Here is a 17,459-nt window from a genome sequence, read left to right on the forward strand (position 1 = left end):
CATTAAACTGCAGTTTTGTTGTTTCCTGATAAAAAGGAGTTTCCCTTTGCTGCTGTAGAGCTTCATGTGGTTCTGCTCTCTATGAGAGCTGTCAGTCCACTCAGCGCTATCTAACTGCGTCTATGAGAGCTTTCACTACAATCTGCAGGAGTCCAACTGCTAAATGACAAACAGACTTTTCTTCTGTGGAGACATAACGCTCTGGACCTCTTGAGAAATCCCTCACTGCTCCAAGTCTGCTCGCATACAGACGAGCTCTTTCCCAGAGAATCTGAAATCAGCTCGCCTGTAAAAGCACAAAGCCTAGAAGTCTGTTTCGAGCTGAAAATATTACCCAGTCTCTGCTCTGGTTAGTTTCTCGTGAGTTTTTTTAGAGGAGCAGCCAGGAATTTTCTCAGGATATCTGACATTTGGCCTTCGACCAGATGCGGATGCTGCTGTTAACGGCTGTCTCTCCGGATGAGTTCATGAACATAATATATAGATATCTGCAGGCGAGGTTGAATTCCTATCTGCTTGTATTTGCTTGTGTTTCCTCTACTTGCCTCTGAGTTTGCTTGGCTTTTTGTTTATTTGTAGAATTTTATCCCAAAAGTGACGAATGTGTTGTCAAAGTGTTATTTTGCCTGTGTTGTTTTTGACCTGACGAGGTGTTTTTAGCTCTCTCTCTCTGTCTCTCTCTGTCTCTCTCTCGCTCTCTCTGTCTCTCTCTCTCTCTGTCTCTCTGTCTCTCTCTCTCTCTCTCTCTCGCTCTCTCTGTCTCTCTCTCTCTCTCTCTCTCTCTCTCTCTCTCTCTCTCTCTCTCTCTCTCTCTCTCTCTCTCTCTCTCTCTCTCTGTCTCTCTCTGTCTCTCTCTGTCTCTCTCTCTCTCTCTCTTTCTCTCACTCTCTCTCTCTCTCTGTCTCTCTCTGTCGCTCTCTCTCTCTCTCTCTCTCTCTCTCTCTCTCTCTCCACTCAGTTGTGCAGAGTTTAATATGTGAGAGTTTTTCTGACAGCTAATTTATTCAACACACGTTTCTTGCATAGTAAGTTACAACGAAAACAAGCAAAATAGTGAATGTCTTCCAGCTCAGACTGTCCGTGTGGGAACTGACAGGATTTGATTTTACCTACTTAGCTGCAGAGCTAGCTACAAGCTAATTTACATCTGTAGTCCCTGGGCAGGAAACAGAGAAAAACAACTCTGTTAGGAAATGTAAGAAAATGATCACAGTGGTAAAAAAACACAATATAAGACATATTCTTTATAAAACAAACATCAACAACAACAGGATGTGTTTCTGCGTGATGGTACAGGACTGGTTGTTCTTAATTTATCTTTACAACTCTATCAGCATAAAGAGAGAGTCTGACGGTGTAGAGCTGAGCCTGAGATGTCCCTAAATAGCCACCATACATTTCCTCCAGGGGACAACCTTTAAAAAGTGTTCAGGTGCACTATGGAGATGGTTGTAGGTACGGAGGTCCAACGACACGAGACGGATTGTAGAGGATGGATCCTGATCGCGCTGATTGTACATTAGGTCCGCCCCCCATAGAGCTACAGCGCTACTCGCTAACAACAGGGAATAAAGCCACGCCGGGGTTGGGTCACCTAACGTTAGCTGGACGGCAAGCCGAGCTAACTTTACTACTTTTAGTAATAAGTCCGTCAGGAAAATCACTGTTGTGTTGGGTTTGTGTACGAGCAATAAAGTTGTTTTTGAAGATTGATTGATGGGTTAATGGATGTGATGATATATATATGATTTCAATATAAAAATACAAATAGGCTTCATTTTATTTCATGTGTTTGGTATGAATTATATATCTGTAATTAAACAGGTGTACAATATATGATAAATAAACCAGTTAAAAAGCTATTCTCCAGGTTATAAATGGACTGAACCTCGAACACACTCGCAGTAACCTCCGTCTGTCTGTGACACAGATACAGAGGTCGACTGTCGCTGCAAAGACGTCGATGGATTTCTCTCACTAATGAAACTGTGTCACACTCAGTGTGTGTGTTTGCTTCTCCAACGCTTACTTATTTGTCTCTCCATTATTTCATTTCTCTCTCAAACTGAAATGAAGAGTTCAAAGTGGAGAAACAGTTGAAGAGTCGGGTGGAGAAATGAATACAGAGGAGGCAGGAGAGCTGAGAGGGAGACGTGGAGTCTTTCTTTATCGACGGTTTCTACCTCGCTGTCCTTTTCTACTCTGACCTTAATCGCAAGTGTGGTAGTGATGAGGTTCGATCCAGGTAGATTGACTTCTTATTGTCTGGGGATCAGGAAGAGAGAGAGAGAGGTAGAGTGACAGATACAAAAAGACTGAAAGTAAAAAGTGCTCTGTTGGTTTCTCTCAAGGACGTTTCTACAGACTGTTTCTGTGCAAAACTGAAACTGAAACTTCAAGTGTTTCGTTATCTTACGTCTGTTAGTGTGATTTTGATGTTGGGAAGGCGTGCAAGGATGTAAAATAATTATAAAAACTGATAATTCCCCTCAAATGCATTAAGACTAAAGTAACTTCACAGGAGGTCGCGAGGCCTTCTTAATTTTAAGGCATGTATGAAAACTTATAACACTCACAGTGGGCCTTTATATTAAAAATGCAGTTATGTATGATTGTTAAAAATAAAAAGTAATACATAATACAGACAGAGAATTATATAAAAAGTCCCTAAAAATATCAGAAAAACTCTTCTCTGACCAATGTTCACTGCAAAAACAATCCAAATATTCTTACATATAGTTGTTCTTAATACAAGCAGTGAAAACTCAATGAAAATATTTTGGTCACTTTATTGAGCTGAATTTAAGAATTTGTGCCTTAATCTGAGATTCATAATTAGCCAAAAAATTAAACAGCTGCTTCATTTCCAACACTGGGAGCAGACGACCTTCTCTTAAACTGAGATGTTATCTGGTTCCTCTGCTGGGATATTATGCAACCATTGTTGTTGCTGGTCAAATCAACCTCAATATTATCTGTAATATCTTATTAAGACACAGATATATTTTCTTAAAACTATATTACTAATGCAGAACATTTTTCTTTTTGGATTAAAAATAAAAGCCCATTGTCTCTCCTGATTGAGAATCCTGTTTTGCTGTGTGATTTGCTCAAAATTCATCCAAATGGCTAATTTTACAGAAACTTCCTGCAGTTATTGTGTTATTGTTATTCATTGAATATAATATGAAATATGCATAAAATATGTAATTTAGCCAGAGGTCGTCGGTTTAGTCGATGGTAGAAAAGGTTTGGGAAGCAGTGCTGAAGTCACTCACACTGTAAAGCTCCGGGTTGAGGTCGAGGTCGAGGTCAATGTGGATAATAAATTAAACAGAAACTGAAAGACCCTGGAGACTCTGTGTCTGTCTCTGTTCTGACTCTCTGTCTCCGGTGGCTTTTTTTTGATTCTCTCAGCAAAACATAGTCCTCGGAAGAGAAACACTCTCTCTGTCGACCTCTGAGTGCAGATCATATCAGTCAAAGTTCACATGTCCAGAGAGGGAAAGAGGAGGAGGAAAGGTCATCGGACAGCTCAGTTTGCAGAGATGTTGGTTGTTTGCTTGTTTAGATCCCCATTAGCTGCTGTAACACTCTCAGCTGCTCTTCCTGTGGTCCTATAATGCAGGACCACAGTGGGTACTGGTGCTGTTTCCAGAGGGTACGTGGAGCGACTGCAGAGTAGCTCAACTGATCTGAATTAACGATTAAGATTTTTTTTTTAATCATAAAAATACATCCACATATTGAGTCAGCTTTAACAGTTCATTTGGGATACATCGTTTCCTCTGCATCCTTAAAATCTGATTTATTTGTTATTTATTATATATTATTACTAGAGGCCTTATTATTTAGAAATCTGACCAGTAATTTTATATTTAGATTGATTCCTCCTGTCTAAAAGTGTCGTATTCTTTTGCTTTGTGTTGAATTAACCGGTCAAATTGGTTTGAGTCAGTCAGTAGGTCTCTGATTAGTTTTAAATGGCACTAAAACCCTCATGCGAATGTTTTCAGCTGCTGTATGACTAATAATAATAGAGTGTAACAGTTTGTGTCTTCTGTTGGTTGAGCTAATGTTAGCTTTCTACAATACTCGTCATTTATTATGAACAAACACATCAACCTTATCACGCCGGCACTGTACAGCTATTATTTTAAACATGAACAAGACAGACGTAATCCAAATGTTAAGCTCTGTGCTGCCTGATGAGGTTTCTTTGTAAGTCGGTCACATTCAACTTTAACTGCAAAAGTCTATCCAACACAGCAGGCTCACAAAACTCAGACCAAACTGTTAACCTGGGAAACGGTGATGAAATATGAATCAATATTCTGTTACTGCGTTGCCTTTGTCTCGCTTAAAACGTTTTCAGAAACATATATCCTGTAGGAACACAGCCTAGATTCATGATCCATATGAGACAATATAAACCCAGTGTAGAGCCGCACTCACTGAGCTCTGTATGTGTGGAAAATAACAGTCAGAGACATATTTTATATTCAAATCACACACAGGCACAGACCACCACAGGTCCTCTTACATTCATACCACTTCAACTGAACATTACTTTCTGCTTCTTTAATTGTGATTTTAATTTATAATTTGGCTTAATAACGCATAATCAGGATGTTGGACACACCCACTCACACACACTGAGTGACTGTCAGAGATTGTAAATATTGTTTTGGATGACTCATTCGCCGGAGGGAATTTTACAACGAAAGTGTGTGTGTTGGTATTTCTTGATGTGTGTTTGTCCTTGTTTCATTGTGTGCGTGCCACGGAGAGAGAGAGTGGGGCAGCTGGTAATTGAAAAGCAGAGAACCATTTTCTGTGCTAATAGGAGTGCTGAGCGTCGGCCTCGCCAGAGAAAATACGACGAGTTCCTGCAGAAACGTGAGAGCGAGTCAGATGTATGGATGAAAAAATAAACCCTCTTTCATTTTGTTTCCTTTCTTTGTTTTCTGCCTGCATTACAAGTCAAACAGCCTCAGGTTCAGTCTAAAAGCGCTAACCTTGAGTCTGATGGAGAGAGACAACAACAATACGCTGAGTTTCTGCTCAGCTCTGGACTCTATTAGACTTGCTGTCTCCTAAAAGACAACCCAGATCCCCCCAGAGAGGAGCAACAAAGTGTAGGAGATAGCATTTTTTTAGTTTTAAAGCTCCAGTGTGTGACATTTAGTAGCATCTAGTGGTAGAAATATAATATAATATTCATAGGTATGTATATCAGTGTATAATCACCTTAACATACCTCTCTTGTGATTTCGTTACCTTAGAATGAGCAGTTAGAGTTTCAACAGGTTTCAGGAGCCATAAGGAGTTGTTCAGTCATATTTTCATGGTATTTTCTCTGCAGTTGGACTTGATAGAGCTCTGTGTATGTATTAGGATCAGATTACCCAGGCCACCAAACATGTAGAGCCTTGACACAAACGTTCCGGCAAAAATAAAACGTAGTGTCATCGGCAAAAAAGTTTAACCTTGCTCAACTTTTTCATTAATGAATAATCACCAAAATAAGAATCATCAACATCCAGATTAAGATTGAGCCAAGGCTGAACTGTCTTTCTTTTCTCCGCACAAATTGAGTTACAGTGCTGGTACATGCGCCACCATTGCCATGTATGTAGACTATTGTTCTCTGGGTGTCTAAAACCTCCCATAAATGTTAGTGCTGTTAGTGTGGATCTTTTACTTTGATTGGTCCAAAGAGAGCAGCTGCGCGGGGAATCGATTCTTCCTTTCATCAGCAGCTTCCCATGTGATGTTTCAGGTAGTAGATGCTGATTGGACTTTGACAAATGTCGTGGAAGTAATGAATCTGATTGGACCAGGAGACGGGCTGCGTCGTGAATCAATGATGTTTCCTCGTTTCCCGTTAGTGAACATTTTTAATCTTCGTTTCTGTTCTGTTATTAAAACTCAGAGGAGGTGCTGCTCAGTTCGACGTCCTCGCTGCAGGCAGCAGGTTAACTTAGCAATGCATTAACAGTATCGACCCACACATACACACACGAACACACGTCTGAAGCACAGCAAGCTCACATTACCCGAGAGATCATGAAAATGTATTGTGAATGAATCTGATTGGATTGTAGGCATAGGGGCACACACACACTTTCACAGGCTTTAGTGGTTTTGGAAAAGCACTCCTGCTGCCTCCATTCTCCTGATAATGATGCTCTCTTCCTGCTTTCCCCGTGTAATAGACACACACACTCATTCACACTCACTAAAGTGCCTTCCTGTTTGTCTTTCAACTCATATCGACCCACAGCGTGTGCGCACACACACACACACACACACACACACACACACACGTTTTGCCATCTCCAATAAGTGAAGTGGCCTCAAGTGAAAGTGAGAGTGAGCAGCGAGGGGGAGGTTGGGCGAGAGAGGGAGGGACAGAGAGGGAGAAACCACTAAGTGAGAGAGAGAGGGAGAGGAAGTGAGCTTGTTTACTTCTTGGCAATTTTCTCAGATCAAAAGCAAATTTCAAAATCAAAAAATTATTTCACAAACGTCTAGTTTCTAATGAGGCCGTTTTATATTCTAATCATGTGGATGATGAAAAGCTCTGATGAGTCACAGCAGTTTGTCTTCACAGTGAAACAAAATATAAACAGAAGATTATTTTGACCAGGAAAATAAAGTCTCCTGACACACCTTGTTTAAAAGCAGCAAGGAAAATTCCACTTTTATACAACCAGGGTATTAAAACAAGATCTATGCACGAATCCGGATATAGGTTTGGGTAGTCCGCCATCCAGCGCCGCTGCCACTGCAAGTCATAGTGACTCAGTGACTGCAGCATTATGGGTAGTTGGACTGACGATGTTAGGCAGCGGCCCTGAGTCACTGATGAAGGTTTCTTACATAGATGGAGATCTTAGCATTATTCAAATTGTATATATTAGTGAGACATTTGTTACAACAATATCAAGAGGTGCATTTGATCATCACATATTAGTTATATCAGGAAAGAATTCAGATAAATTCATGTTTTTTTGTAGGTATTCAAGAGGGGAAGAACCCCATTTCCTAGACATCGTTGTAAAAGTAACGTAAGCAAGAAAGAGTAAGTAGAGAAAAGTAGAAAATTGTACAGTTCTTATGTTGTGTTCAAACCAAAGGCGAATAAAATGATTAGTGTGACTAGATTACACAGAAAGTCAATGCAAAGATGCAAATACACGCGTATGTTGAAAATATTAAACTTTCAGCAAAAGGTTTGTGAAAAAAAAGTCAAAGACAAAGCTGCTACCACCGTTGTAAACCAGATTAAAGTAAGTAAGTGCACCTTGTGCAAGTAACACAAGGTGAATATTGGTCATATTAACAATACATCTGTACAAACGATCCTGTGAGTGAACTAGCATGAGTAATGCTTTCAATGGGAACACACCATAAGGGCGGCTTGTATTCGGGCACACTGTAGGGAGACGCCACGGCAGTGATGGCGACTTTGTTTATCTCATGTTGTTTTGCCCCCGATATATTAATATTGACAATCTGCTGATACATACTCCTGATCCAATACTTTTATTGTCCTAGATAATACAGGTATGTACTGCCCACCATAGGGCTTTACCCGACTCATATACTGAATTCAATTTAATGGAAATAATGCAACAGCTTTAACCTGTTAAAAATCTGGAATTATTTATTTATCTATGACATCTCATCTCAGATTAAATAGAGATGTTTATCCTCTAAACTTTGATGCAGCCTCTTGTAAGGTCTGAGTTTGACTTTTACTGTAGCACTATTAAAACATTAACATGTCTTTAAGTCATAAAACGTCGTTGTTGTGATTTTGTTTCATTTTGATGCAACTTTACATTGTTATGAGTTGATTGTTGAGGTGGACTAGGGAAGTAAAGCAAAAGAAACCCAAACAAGCTGTCGACTGTAGCTGCCACTGATTTTCGGGAGTGCCACCTTCCCATTAAGTATTTATGTGTGTGTGAGAGAGAGGGACAAAGCAAGCATGGTTTTGTGAGTCCTCTCTACCACTGCTATATGAAGTGGCAGCTGCCGTGTTAAATGGCAGCTCTCTGGTCGAATCTGTGTTGTGTTTTTGGAGTTTTATTCCGAGCTGTTAGTGTACGTGTGTGTGTGAGCAAGTGTGTTTTCTTGGTGAGTGCCCTAAAGCTGCATGTGTTGCTGTTAAATTTTAATCACTGCCTGCGGACAAAATCCAGTTTGCAGAAAGTCAGTTTTTCAGAAGTGAAGGAAAGAATCAGTTTCCTCTCTGAAAGCTTGTGTAGGTTTTGGGCATTTTGCGTTTCAGGAGCTGTAAGGAGTTGTTCTTGGTCATATTTTTATAGTATTTTCTCAGCAGCGGGACTTGATATAGCTCTTTATGTTTGTATAAGGATTACCCAAGCCACTCACACAAAGCACATAGAGCGTTCAAGTGATGTTGTTTCAAGAGAATGATACAGATATTCTGATAAAAATTAAATGTAGTGTCATCTGCGAAAAAGTTTAACGAGTTTTAAAAGAGTTTCATGGCTACTGTAGTTTCTCTTACACACTTGGAAGGTGAGCAGTATTCAGTTGGTTGTAATCTGAAACTTTACTGCTAGATGCCTCTAAATCCTACACACTGGACATTTAAATCATATTACTTCTGTGCGACTTCTGTGTTGACTGAGATGGTCGACGGGATACCTTCCCCTCAGGGATGAGTGATGTTGTTTGACTCAAAGTGCTGACAAAAATAAAACGTAGTGTCTTCTGTGAAGAAGTTGAAAATCAGCTGAAAATAAGAATCATTGTGTTTTTGTTACCTTAGAATGACAGTGGCTCTAGGTAAAGGCATTTTGTTGGTGCTTTTTGTGAGAATTCCAAATAAATTATTATTATCAATAATTTAATTCTTCCAATAATTCATAATAATATAAATTTTCCATTGTCAGACGATGTCCCAATACTTGTCATGCATCCCTAATAAAAAAGGCATTTCACCATTTATGGCTCAGTCAGTGTCAGAATTAGCACCCTAGAGGGCAGTTTATCACATTTCATCTACCATAAGGCCCCCCACCAGTGTTGGTTCCAGTATAAGTCTTAGTGACAAACACAATGCACTTCTAGACTTCCTTGTAGTAACTCAGATTCAGCTCCTGTGGAAACAACCAGGAAAGCTGCTTTTCTTACCCCTGAATCCAGTGAGACCCTCCTTCTCTATCTCTTTAAATTGTGCCGGATATACCTGAAGGGAAACATAGTTCAGTCAGGGTTTGAATAGTTAACACAGACTGACAACACAGTTGCCCTAAAATGAAACCTTTCAAAATTGTATCCTCCTGTTAAAGGTCAAGTGGAACGTTTAACGAGCAATTAGCACAGAGGAAATGCCAGCGAGGCCGTCAGCTAAACAGCCGTCTGAATTATTCACTACGATAACGGAAAGGAAGTGGAGCCCATGCGTTCTGAGCAGCCAATCGCACGCTGCTAATGTCAAGTGGATTTGCACTAGTAAAGGCTAGGAATTATGGGTAATGAGACTGTCCCCCTGGCAATATTGGGTTCTGCATTTCTGGCTCGATGAGCTCTGTGCAAAGGTTGACTGAAGCTGGTTTTTAAAGGTTGATACTGGTGATAGGTTTCCAAAAGTTATGTTGATATTCTTGTATTTTTTTTATTCAACCTTTTTTTAGCCAAAGACCCACTGAGGTCTCACTGTTGACGTTGCCCCGGTTACATATCATACACATACTTGGTGGTGGTGATTGTTGAAACACTAACAAAGGTTTTGGTGAATTTTATTTTGTTTAAATGTCAAGTTTGAATGAAGTGTTAACAATGTTATGAGGTTAAATTACTGTTTTTGTCAATAGAGTCTGGTGGCTTTGACAGAGGGATATAACTGTTGTTTGTGGTTTAAAAAAAGGATCTTACTATTCAAAAATAGGTCTATCTCTATAGGGATCTTTCCATAATAATAACACTTAGAATAACATTCTGAGCCTCACAGTGGTAGAAACAAGAACTTTTAGCCCACAAGGATTAAATTGCAGCCAGTTTTGCTCGATTTTGGACCAATTTCAAACTTAATAAAACAATTAATTGATTTATCCCTCTCTGCTCATCATCACCTTCAGTTCACAACCTTATCCGTCGTCTCCAGTTTAGCGAGATCTTGATCCCCTTCAGGCTCGTCAAACACTTTCATTCATCATCCAAACATTTCAAAAGTCTGCTCTCAAAAAGCTGAACACCAGAAATAACTCATCCGTCTTTGTTTGCTGTACGACCGACATCATCCATGAGACCAGTTTGGTGATCAGCTGCTTCGTGTATTAAGCCCTCGACAGGCGGACGGCGCTGAACCAAAGCGTCAGAGATCACAGCTTTCAGGACAAACTCCTCCAGATGCGTCTCTGATCCGGTTTTATCCAAATTTGTGTCTGAGCTGACACACAGTCACGTAACATCTCACACACACACACACACACACACACGCTCATATGGACATCTGTATTCTGCTGTCTGTTATATGTAGTTGATGATTCACGTCGTCTGTTCGTCTCTTTCGGATAAATTGATTGATGGATTGAGAAAACCTGCTATAAGACACCAGGAGGAGTGTGTGTGTGTGTGTGTGTGTGTGTGTGTGTGTGTGTGTGTGTGTGTGTGTGTGTGTGTGTGTGTGTGTGTGTGTGTGTGAGTCACAGTAAACAGTCATCATGTCTCCTGGTGCTCCAACAGATGGACAGTAGGCGACACACACACACACACTGTATATATACAGTATATAGACACACACTCACCATGTCGGTAAAAAGGCAACCAGACTGTTTGATCAGTGTGGAGATGACATTTCAGTTTGTGTCCAACTACCAGAGTCGGGATGATGAAGGACATGAAGACAGGAAGCAGGAAGTAAGGAGAGATGAGGCGGGAAGGATGGACGGATGAGAGGGAAGGAGGTAAATAACAGGTGTAAATGAAGGAAACAGTAGGATGAAGACAGAAGTTAAGGAAGAAATTAGTACAAAGAACAGAGTTGAAACAGGAAGTAGAGTTCTGTCCAAGTGTTGAAAATGAGCGTTTATAGCAGCAAATAGCGCCCACTGATATGCAGCTAGCACTATGAGCTAAGGTCAGCTAACCTTGCAGTGAACCTAGCCGGACCCCGGACCGAACACAATGAAAGAGACAGTAAATCCAGACAGAGGTGGTTGAGTCAGTTAACGTAGCTGTACGGCTGGCTGAGCTAACAGTAGTTAACTGTTGACTACTGATCAATCTGTCCATCAGAAACTCTGTGAATGACATCGGTACTGTTGAGGCTGTGTTTGATCCCGGTCCGGCTGCTGAGCCCGGTTCGGTCGACCGCTAACGGCAGATATAGTTAGCGGTAGTTAATTAGCGGTTAGCTACTTTAGCTAAAGCTATGTGTCCATCAGGAAACTCTGTGAATCAGAGAGAGAGAGAAAGAGAGAGTGGAAGCAGCCGGAGGACGACTATCTCTATTTCCTCCATAAAATCTGATCCAGTTTCACCAAAATCACTGAATACAGTTAGAAAGTTGAGCTTTTGTACAATAATCATTAATCGATACACCCCCCCAAGTGCAGGATGAGTCATCAAATACTTTTATTGTTTTTTAGGAAACTCTAAAATACCATTAAGAACACCTGAAAATACCTAAAACAGGACTTCCTGTTAGTGTCGGACAGGAGACGTACAGTACAAGATAGGAAATAAAAAGACTTAAAACACAAATTTTGACTTCAAGAAAGAAGGCAGAGTAAAAGAAGAGTGTGATAGAAGAGAGGCAAGAGGGAAGGAAGAGAGTAAAAGAGGTCGGAGGGTTCGAAGAAGGAGTGAAAAAGTAAAAGAGCAAGGAGGTAAATAAGATGAAGGGTTGAAAGAATGACTGAAACAGGGAAGTGAAAATAAAGTAGGAACAATAAAAGAAAAACTAAAAGGGGGAAGAGGGAAGAAAGTACGAAGGAGAGGAGATCTAAAAGGACAGATGGAAGAAGGAATAAAAAAGTAAAACGAATGAAGGACAAAACAGGAAGTAAGAAGGTCAGATAACGCTGGTGAAAGTGAAAGAACTTTGTAGTAATCTCTGATCATTCTCACGAACCAATCAGATTCCAGTCTCACGAATAATTAATGAGCTCAGACTGGCTCCTCTGCTTATTGAAACATTGATAAGGTGATCAGACTTCAGCCTCTGTGTGTCTATTATTACCTCTGACAGACAGGCTTCCCTACTACAGTGACAGTCGTGTTAATAATTCACACTCCTCCTCCTCCTCCTCCTCCTCCTCCTCTCACCATCTCTAACTTCTTCCTTCCTTCACTCCATTCATATTTTTACAGATATTTATTATTAGAATAGTTGAATGAAAGGGAACAGATATAGTACAAATGTCAATATTGCTAAAACAATATTTATTTAAATTTGTCTTAATTTAAACTTTATTTAGACACGTAATCTCATTGCTATGGAAGCTCATTTACACCAATGTGACAGGAAAAGGATTCTGTAAGTCGTTTTAATGAGACATTAATTCAGTTATATTTAAAAATGAATGCCAAACATTTCTTGTCTGTATTTTTCTATTAAAATCCAATCATTGTAAAACTAAGTGTGAGGCGTGCTAACGTCATCATGAACTAACTGATTTCAACCAATAATATCCTGACATCCACCCGTCAATCAATCTTCTTCTTTTAGCGAACTGCTAATGTAGCTGCTGTTAGCGTTAGCAACCGAACGGGGCTCAGCAGCCTCCCAGTGAACACAACCTCAGAGACAGACAGAGGTACCGAGGGGATTTATGGAGTTTCCAGATGGACTAACCGTCACCAGCAGTAATATGACATGCTGTTAGCTAGTTACCTGTGCCACTAACGTTATTCAATTCAATTCAATTCAATTTTATTTGTATAGCGCCAATTCATAACAGAAGTTATCTCAGGACACTTTTCAAATAGAGCAGGTCTAGACCGAACTCTTTAACATTATTTACAGAGACCCAACAGTACCACCATGAGCAAGACCTTGGAGACAAGGGCAAGGAAAAACTGCCTGTTAAAAGGCAGAAACCTAGGACAGATCCTCCGGCTCTAGGTGGGTGGTCGTCTGTCTCGACCAGTTGGGGTGAGAGAGAGAGAGAGAGAGAGAGAGAGACAGACAGACAGACAGACAGACAGACAGACAGGTGGACAGTAACAACAGTATTGGCAATGGCAATCTAGCAGGACCATGGCAGGAGGCTCCACCAGGATCGATGAGAACCTGCGAGACGAGAAAGCACAAGAACTCCGGGGAAGAAGTGAAGTTAGTAACATGCATTAATGGAACATGAATGAGTGCAGAAAGAGAGAGGAAGAGAGGAGCTCAGTGCACCATGGGAAATCCCCCGATAGTCTAGGCCTATAGCAGCATAACTAAGGGATGGTTCAGGACTCACCTGATCCAGCCCTAACTATAAGCTTTATCAAAGAGGAATGTCTTAAGCCTACTCTTGAATGTGGAGAGGGTGTCTGCCTCCAGAACCACAACCGTTAGCGGTCCCGGGGTGGAAGGAGCCAAAACCGGATATCTGTCTGTCTCTCAGCTCATCAGAGTTTAGGAAAGAGACAGCGGTAGAGAGTCGACAATAGCTGCACCTTGCATGAAAGCTTTGTGATTAAAACCAGCTGCATGAGAGCTGACGTAAAACAAAGATCTAATCAGGTCAGTAAAGCTCAATAAAGCTGATACCGATACCCGGCTTAAAGGTCGGATTGGGACATCGCTAGTTTAAATTCAGTGTGAAAGATGTTTCCTGCCTGTTTGAGTAAAAGAAGTGTCGGGTTTTAGAGTCATTAGGAAGTCAACGCTCACTTCACCTGCTTGTTTTTGTATCCTGAACCCTGAAAGTCAGCTGGGTTACTCACCTACAGACGCTGCAGCAGCATATTCAAACGATGTGAATTCACACACGTTTACAGCATGATGTCAGGTCACAGCTGTAACCAAACAGCCTGCGTTCAAACCCTCAACCCTGCCCAGACAGTGAACTCCGACCTCTCTGGGGAGATATGTGACGAGTTTTTTCTTGAGGGAGCAGCAGAGTCGCCGGTTTCTCCTCCACAAGCGACAGATTGTGGACAGAATCCTGGTGGATTTTCCGGACTAGAGCCAGAGCTCTCGCACAGCCGGTTAACTGCTACAGAGCGGCTCTGACTAATTTATGCAGATGTATTAATAGATCACAGGCAGCTCTCACCAGGCCGCCGTGCATGAAAAAAAAAAAGGCCAAATAAACAAGCGAGGGAGAGAAGAGCTCTGTCTTTGCTCTGCAGACTAAAAGGCCGGCTTCAGAAAGAGGCAGCCGTTTGCGTATCCGCCTTCCGGATTTCTTTGATTTTGTTTGGCATTTTTTATTCATGTATTTATTTAGACTTTCCCATCAGAAGAAATCCAACAGCAGAACATCTTCAAATGCTGTCGTTACTCCCGTGACGGTAAGAGAGAGTGTCACCACCGCAAAAATCGTCCACATTAAAGGACAAAGCTGCACAAATAACAGCTGATTAAAACCCAGCCTCCATTAGAGATCTCACCTACATACTGTTTACCTGCGCTGTCAGCGGCCCTGCAGGAGAGACGCTCTGTGGTGCATTGTGGGAGTTCATAACTGAACTTTATGAGCAGGTCTCACACTTTCACGTCCTCTGACTGTGTGGAAATCTGATGGTTTCAGCTCACAGATGAGGAAGAAAGGCATTAACGCCAGAGAACAGTGTGCGTCCGGCGGGCTGCTGACAGGCTGTCGCTCACAGTGGACGGCAGTGGAGGAGGTCGGACCGCCGTCTGGTGAGAAATAACTTAATCTGTAACATATCCCGAATTTACAAGAAGGTCCGAATAGTTAAGAATCTGTCGTAGAGAACGTTTCACAACGTTTATAAAGTTTCTCCTCAATCAATATCTCTAAAATGATGTGATTTTTTAAGGGAGTCTGGTAATATTGAGGTTATTAGTTCTGTGGTCAAATCAGTTGAAACTGACTCTACCATCATAAATACAGTAGAACATTTTCTACTATTAAGGTTAAAAGGATATTAGGACTTTTGATTTGAACTTTTATTTCATATTTTACTGCTTAAATAAATAATAACAAATAGTTTTTATCATCAAAAGAAACAGTTTTGCTGTTTTGATGGTGGTTTACTGCGTAATTTACAGTCTAATATAAAATAACGTATAAATTATTAATTATTAAAAATAAGTTTTAGCCATAAAATATTAGTTTTACTGTAACTGGTAACATATTTAGAGTTTACAGTCTTTTACTGTCATTGACAGTTTTACATCATGAAATCTGCAGACATTTTATTACTTTCCCCAGTAACTAGTAGTGTAACTAATTACTGATACATTTTCAATAATAACATTACTTTTGCTGACCCGGGTTTGTTGGAATATCCCTTTAAATATCCGAGTGTCGTCTTGTGTGACGTTTAAGTTGTAGATAGAAGAAGAAGGAACTATTTTGGCAGCTCGTCACAGGAAATATTTCAAAGTATTTCCACCAGCACAGACGACAGCTCATTAATATTCATAACATTTATTTATATGATCTCATGAATATCGTGCATTTAGCGGCATTGGTGTGTTGGTGTGTGTTGGTGTGTGTTGGTGTGTGTTAGTGTGTTGGTGTGTGTTGGTGTGTATTCTCCGTCAGTGGTTCAAAGCCCCTCTTCCTTCCTGCCCTCTGGTGTTCCTCCCGTCCTGGTGTCTCCTCCGTCAAACTGTCCGTCCCAATTAGGAAGGATCTAAGTGGTGAGATTAACGAGAGGAGAGAGCCTCCGATTCACACACACACACACACACAGACAGACACACACACACACACACACATCGCAGGCACTTAACAGAATACTAATTGAGTTTGGCTCGTTTGTGGCTCGTTGGAGGAAGAAACGAGGTAAAGAAAGAGGGAGGAGAGAGGAAGAGGAGTCCCAATAATCAATATGTGTGTAAAAAAGTCTCTCAAATCTAATTTCTCTTATTTTGTTGAATTAGTTTAATCCAGATCAATCTTCATGATCTTCCTCATATAACACAAATATTTCATATTTCATATATTATTTTTCTTCATCAGTTAAGAATAGACGAGTTTGACAGTTTTGTTTTCTTTAAATTTAAATTTGCTTCGTGAACTGGAGGGAAAACAGAGACATTTAATTACTGTAATTCATTGTTTGTTGTTTTTGTACTTTTCCTTTTAACTTAAAGTTTTTGACCACCAACGTCAGACCCACACCGCGCAGCCAAGACACCGCCAGCCGGACAACCCCAGTTAGCTTAGCTACAGGTAGCTAGCTGGATGCCCCTGCCTCACATCACTCTAGGCTAGTAGGAAGCTATCATTAGCTGTTAGCATCATTTATTGTTGTCTAAAATCTATCTATCAGTTATAAGCCAACGTTAGCTTGTGTTGCACACTGTAGAGAAGACACTCGCTGTTTTCGCTGCGTTATATTTGCATTCACAACAAAAACTACAAAGAGAGAAAAAGTGTATTGACGAGAAAACGAGAAACCTTAACAGCAATGTCAGATACAGCTGGTTGACTGATTCTTCCCTTTAAATGTCAGTATGGGTCTCATGAACAGACGTCTGGAGGGGATCTTTAAAGAAAGCAGACGACCAGTGCACTTCATGTGACGTAAAGTCTTCAGTTGTCTTCCCGCAGGGCGTCTCTACAGCCTCCAGTACTGCGTCTGTCCTCTGGCTGCTTGTATTCACACACACTGATTCAAAGAGGTGAAGTCTCTTCACGTCAAACACAAGAAACAAAAAAGTGACGATGATAAAAACCTGAACGGCGTGGAGACGAGGGACGATGGAGAGAGAGAGAGAGAGAGAGAGAGAGGGGAGGATAGGAGGGAGGAACGAGGGAGAGGCTTCATATTCAGTGTCAGATATCCTGGTTTTCCCCTCGTTATGTGAAGGCAGCACGATGCTTTCAAGGACGTTTCCTCTCACCTCCTTCAGTCTATCGATCTCTCTCACCCGTCTCCCCCCCTCTCTCTCTCTTTCTCTCTCTCTCTCTCTCATAAACACATTTTCTCTCCGTCTGAATGAAACCCAACACTCCTCTTTCAATCTTGTCCATCATCATCCACTTATCTCCCTCTCTCTCTCTCTCTCTCCCCCTCTCTCTCTCTCTCTCTCTCCCTCCTCTCTCTCTCTCCCCCCCTCCCCCCCTCCCCTCTCTCTCCCTCTCTCTCCCCCCCTCTCTCCCTCTCTCCCTCTCTCTCCCTCTCTCTCCCCCCCTCTCTCCCTCTCTCTCCCTCTCTCTCCCTCTCTCTCTCTCTCCCCCTCTCTCTCTCTCTCTCTCTCCCTCTCTCTCTCTCTCCCCCTCTCTCTCTCTCTCTGTTTCCCACTCACTCTGGCTGTCTCTCGCCCCCCTCCTCTCCCT

At 41.3% G+C, this 17,459-nt stretch overlaps 1 protein-coding gene across 9 annotated transcripts in view; it reads left to right on the top strand.

Annotated features, from left to right (window-relative positions):
• Positions 1-17,459, top strand: part of fars2 (phenylalanyl-tRNA synthetase 2, mitochondrial) — a 95,997-nt gene that overhangs the window by 73,871 nt on the left and 4,667 nt on the right. Inside the window, exon 11 of one of the 9 annotated variants that reach the window (XM_051385854.1) lies at positions 10,864-10,949. The exons of the other annotated variants lie outside the window; for them this stretch is intronic. Coding sequence (XP_051241814.1) covers positions 10,864-10,906 — 43 coding nt within the window. The 3' untranslated portion in view covers positions 10,907-10,949. Of the gene's footprint in view, positions 1-10,863; positions 10,950-17,459 lie in introns of those variants that run through there. 9 annotated transcript variants of the gene reach the window in all.

Source organism: Dicentrarchus labrax, unplaced genomic scaffold, assembly GCF_905237075.1.
Source record: "Dicentrarchus labrax unplaced genomic scaffold, dlabrax2021, whole genome shotgun sequence".
Classification (NCBI taxonomy): domain Eukaryota; kingdom Metazoa; phylum Chordata; class Actinopteri; family Moronidae; genus Dicentrarchus; species Dicentrarchus labrax.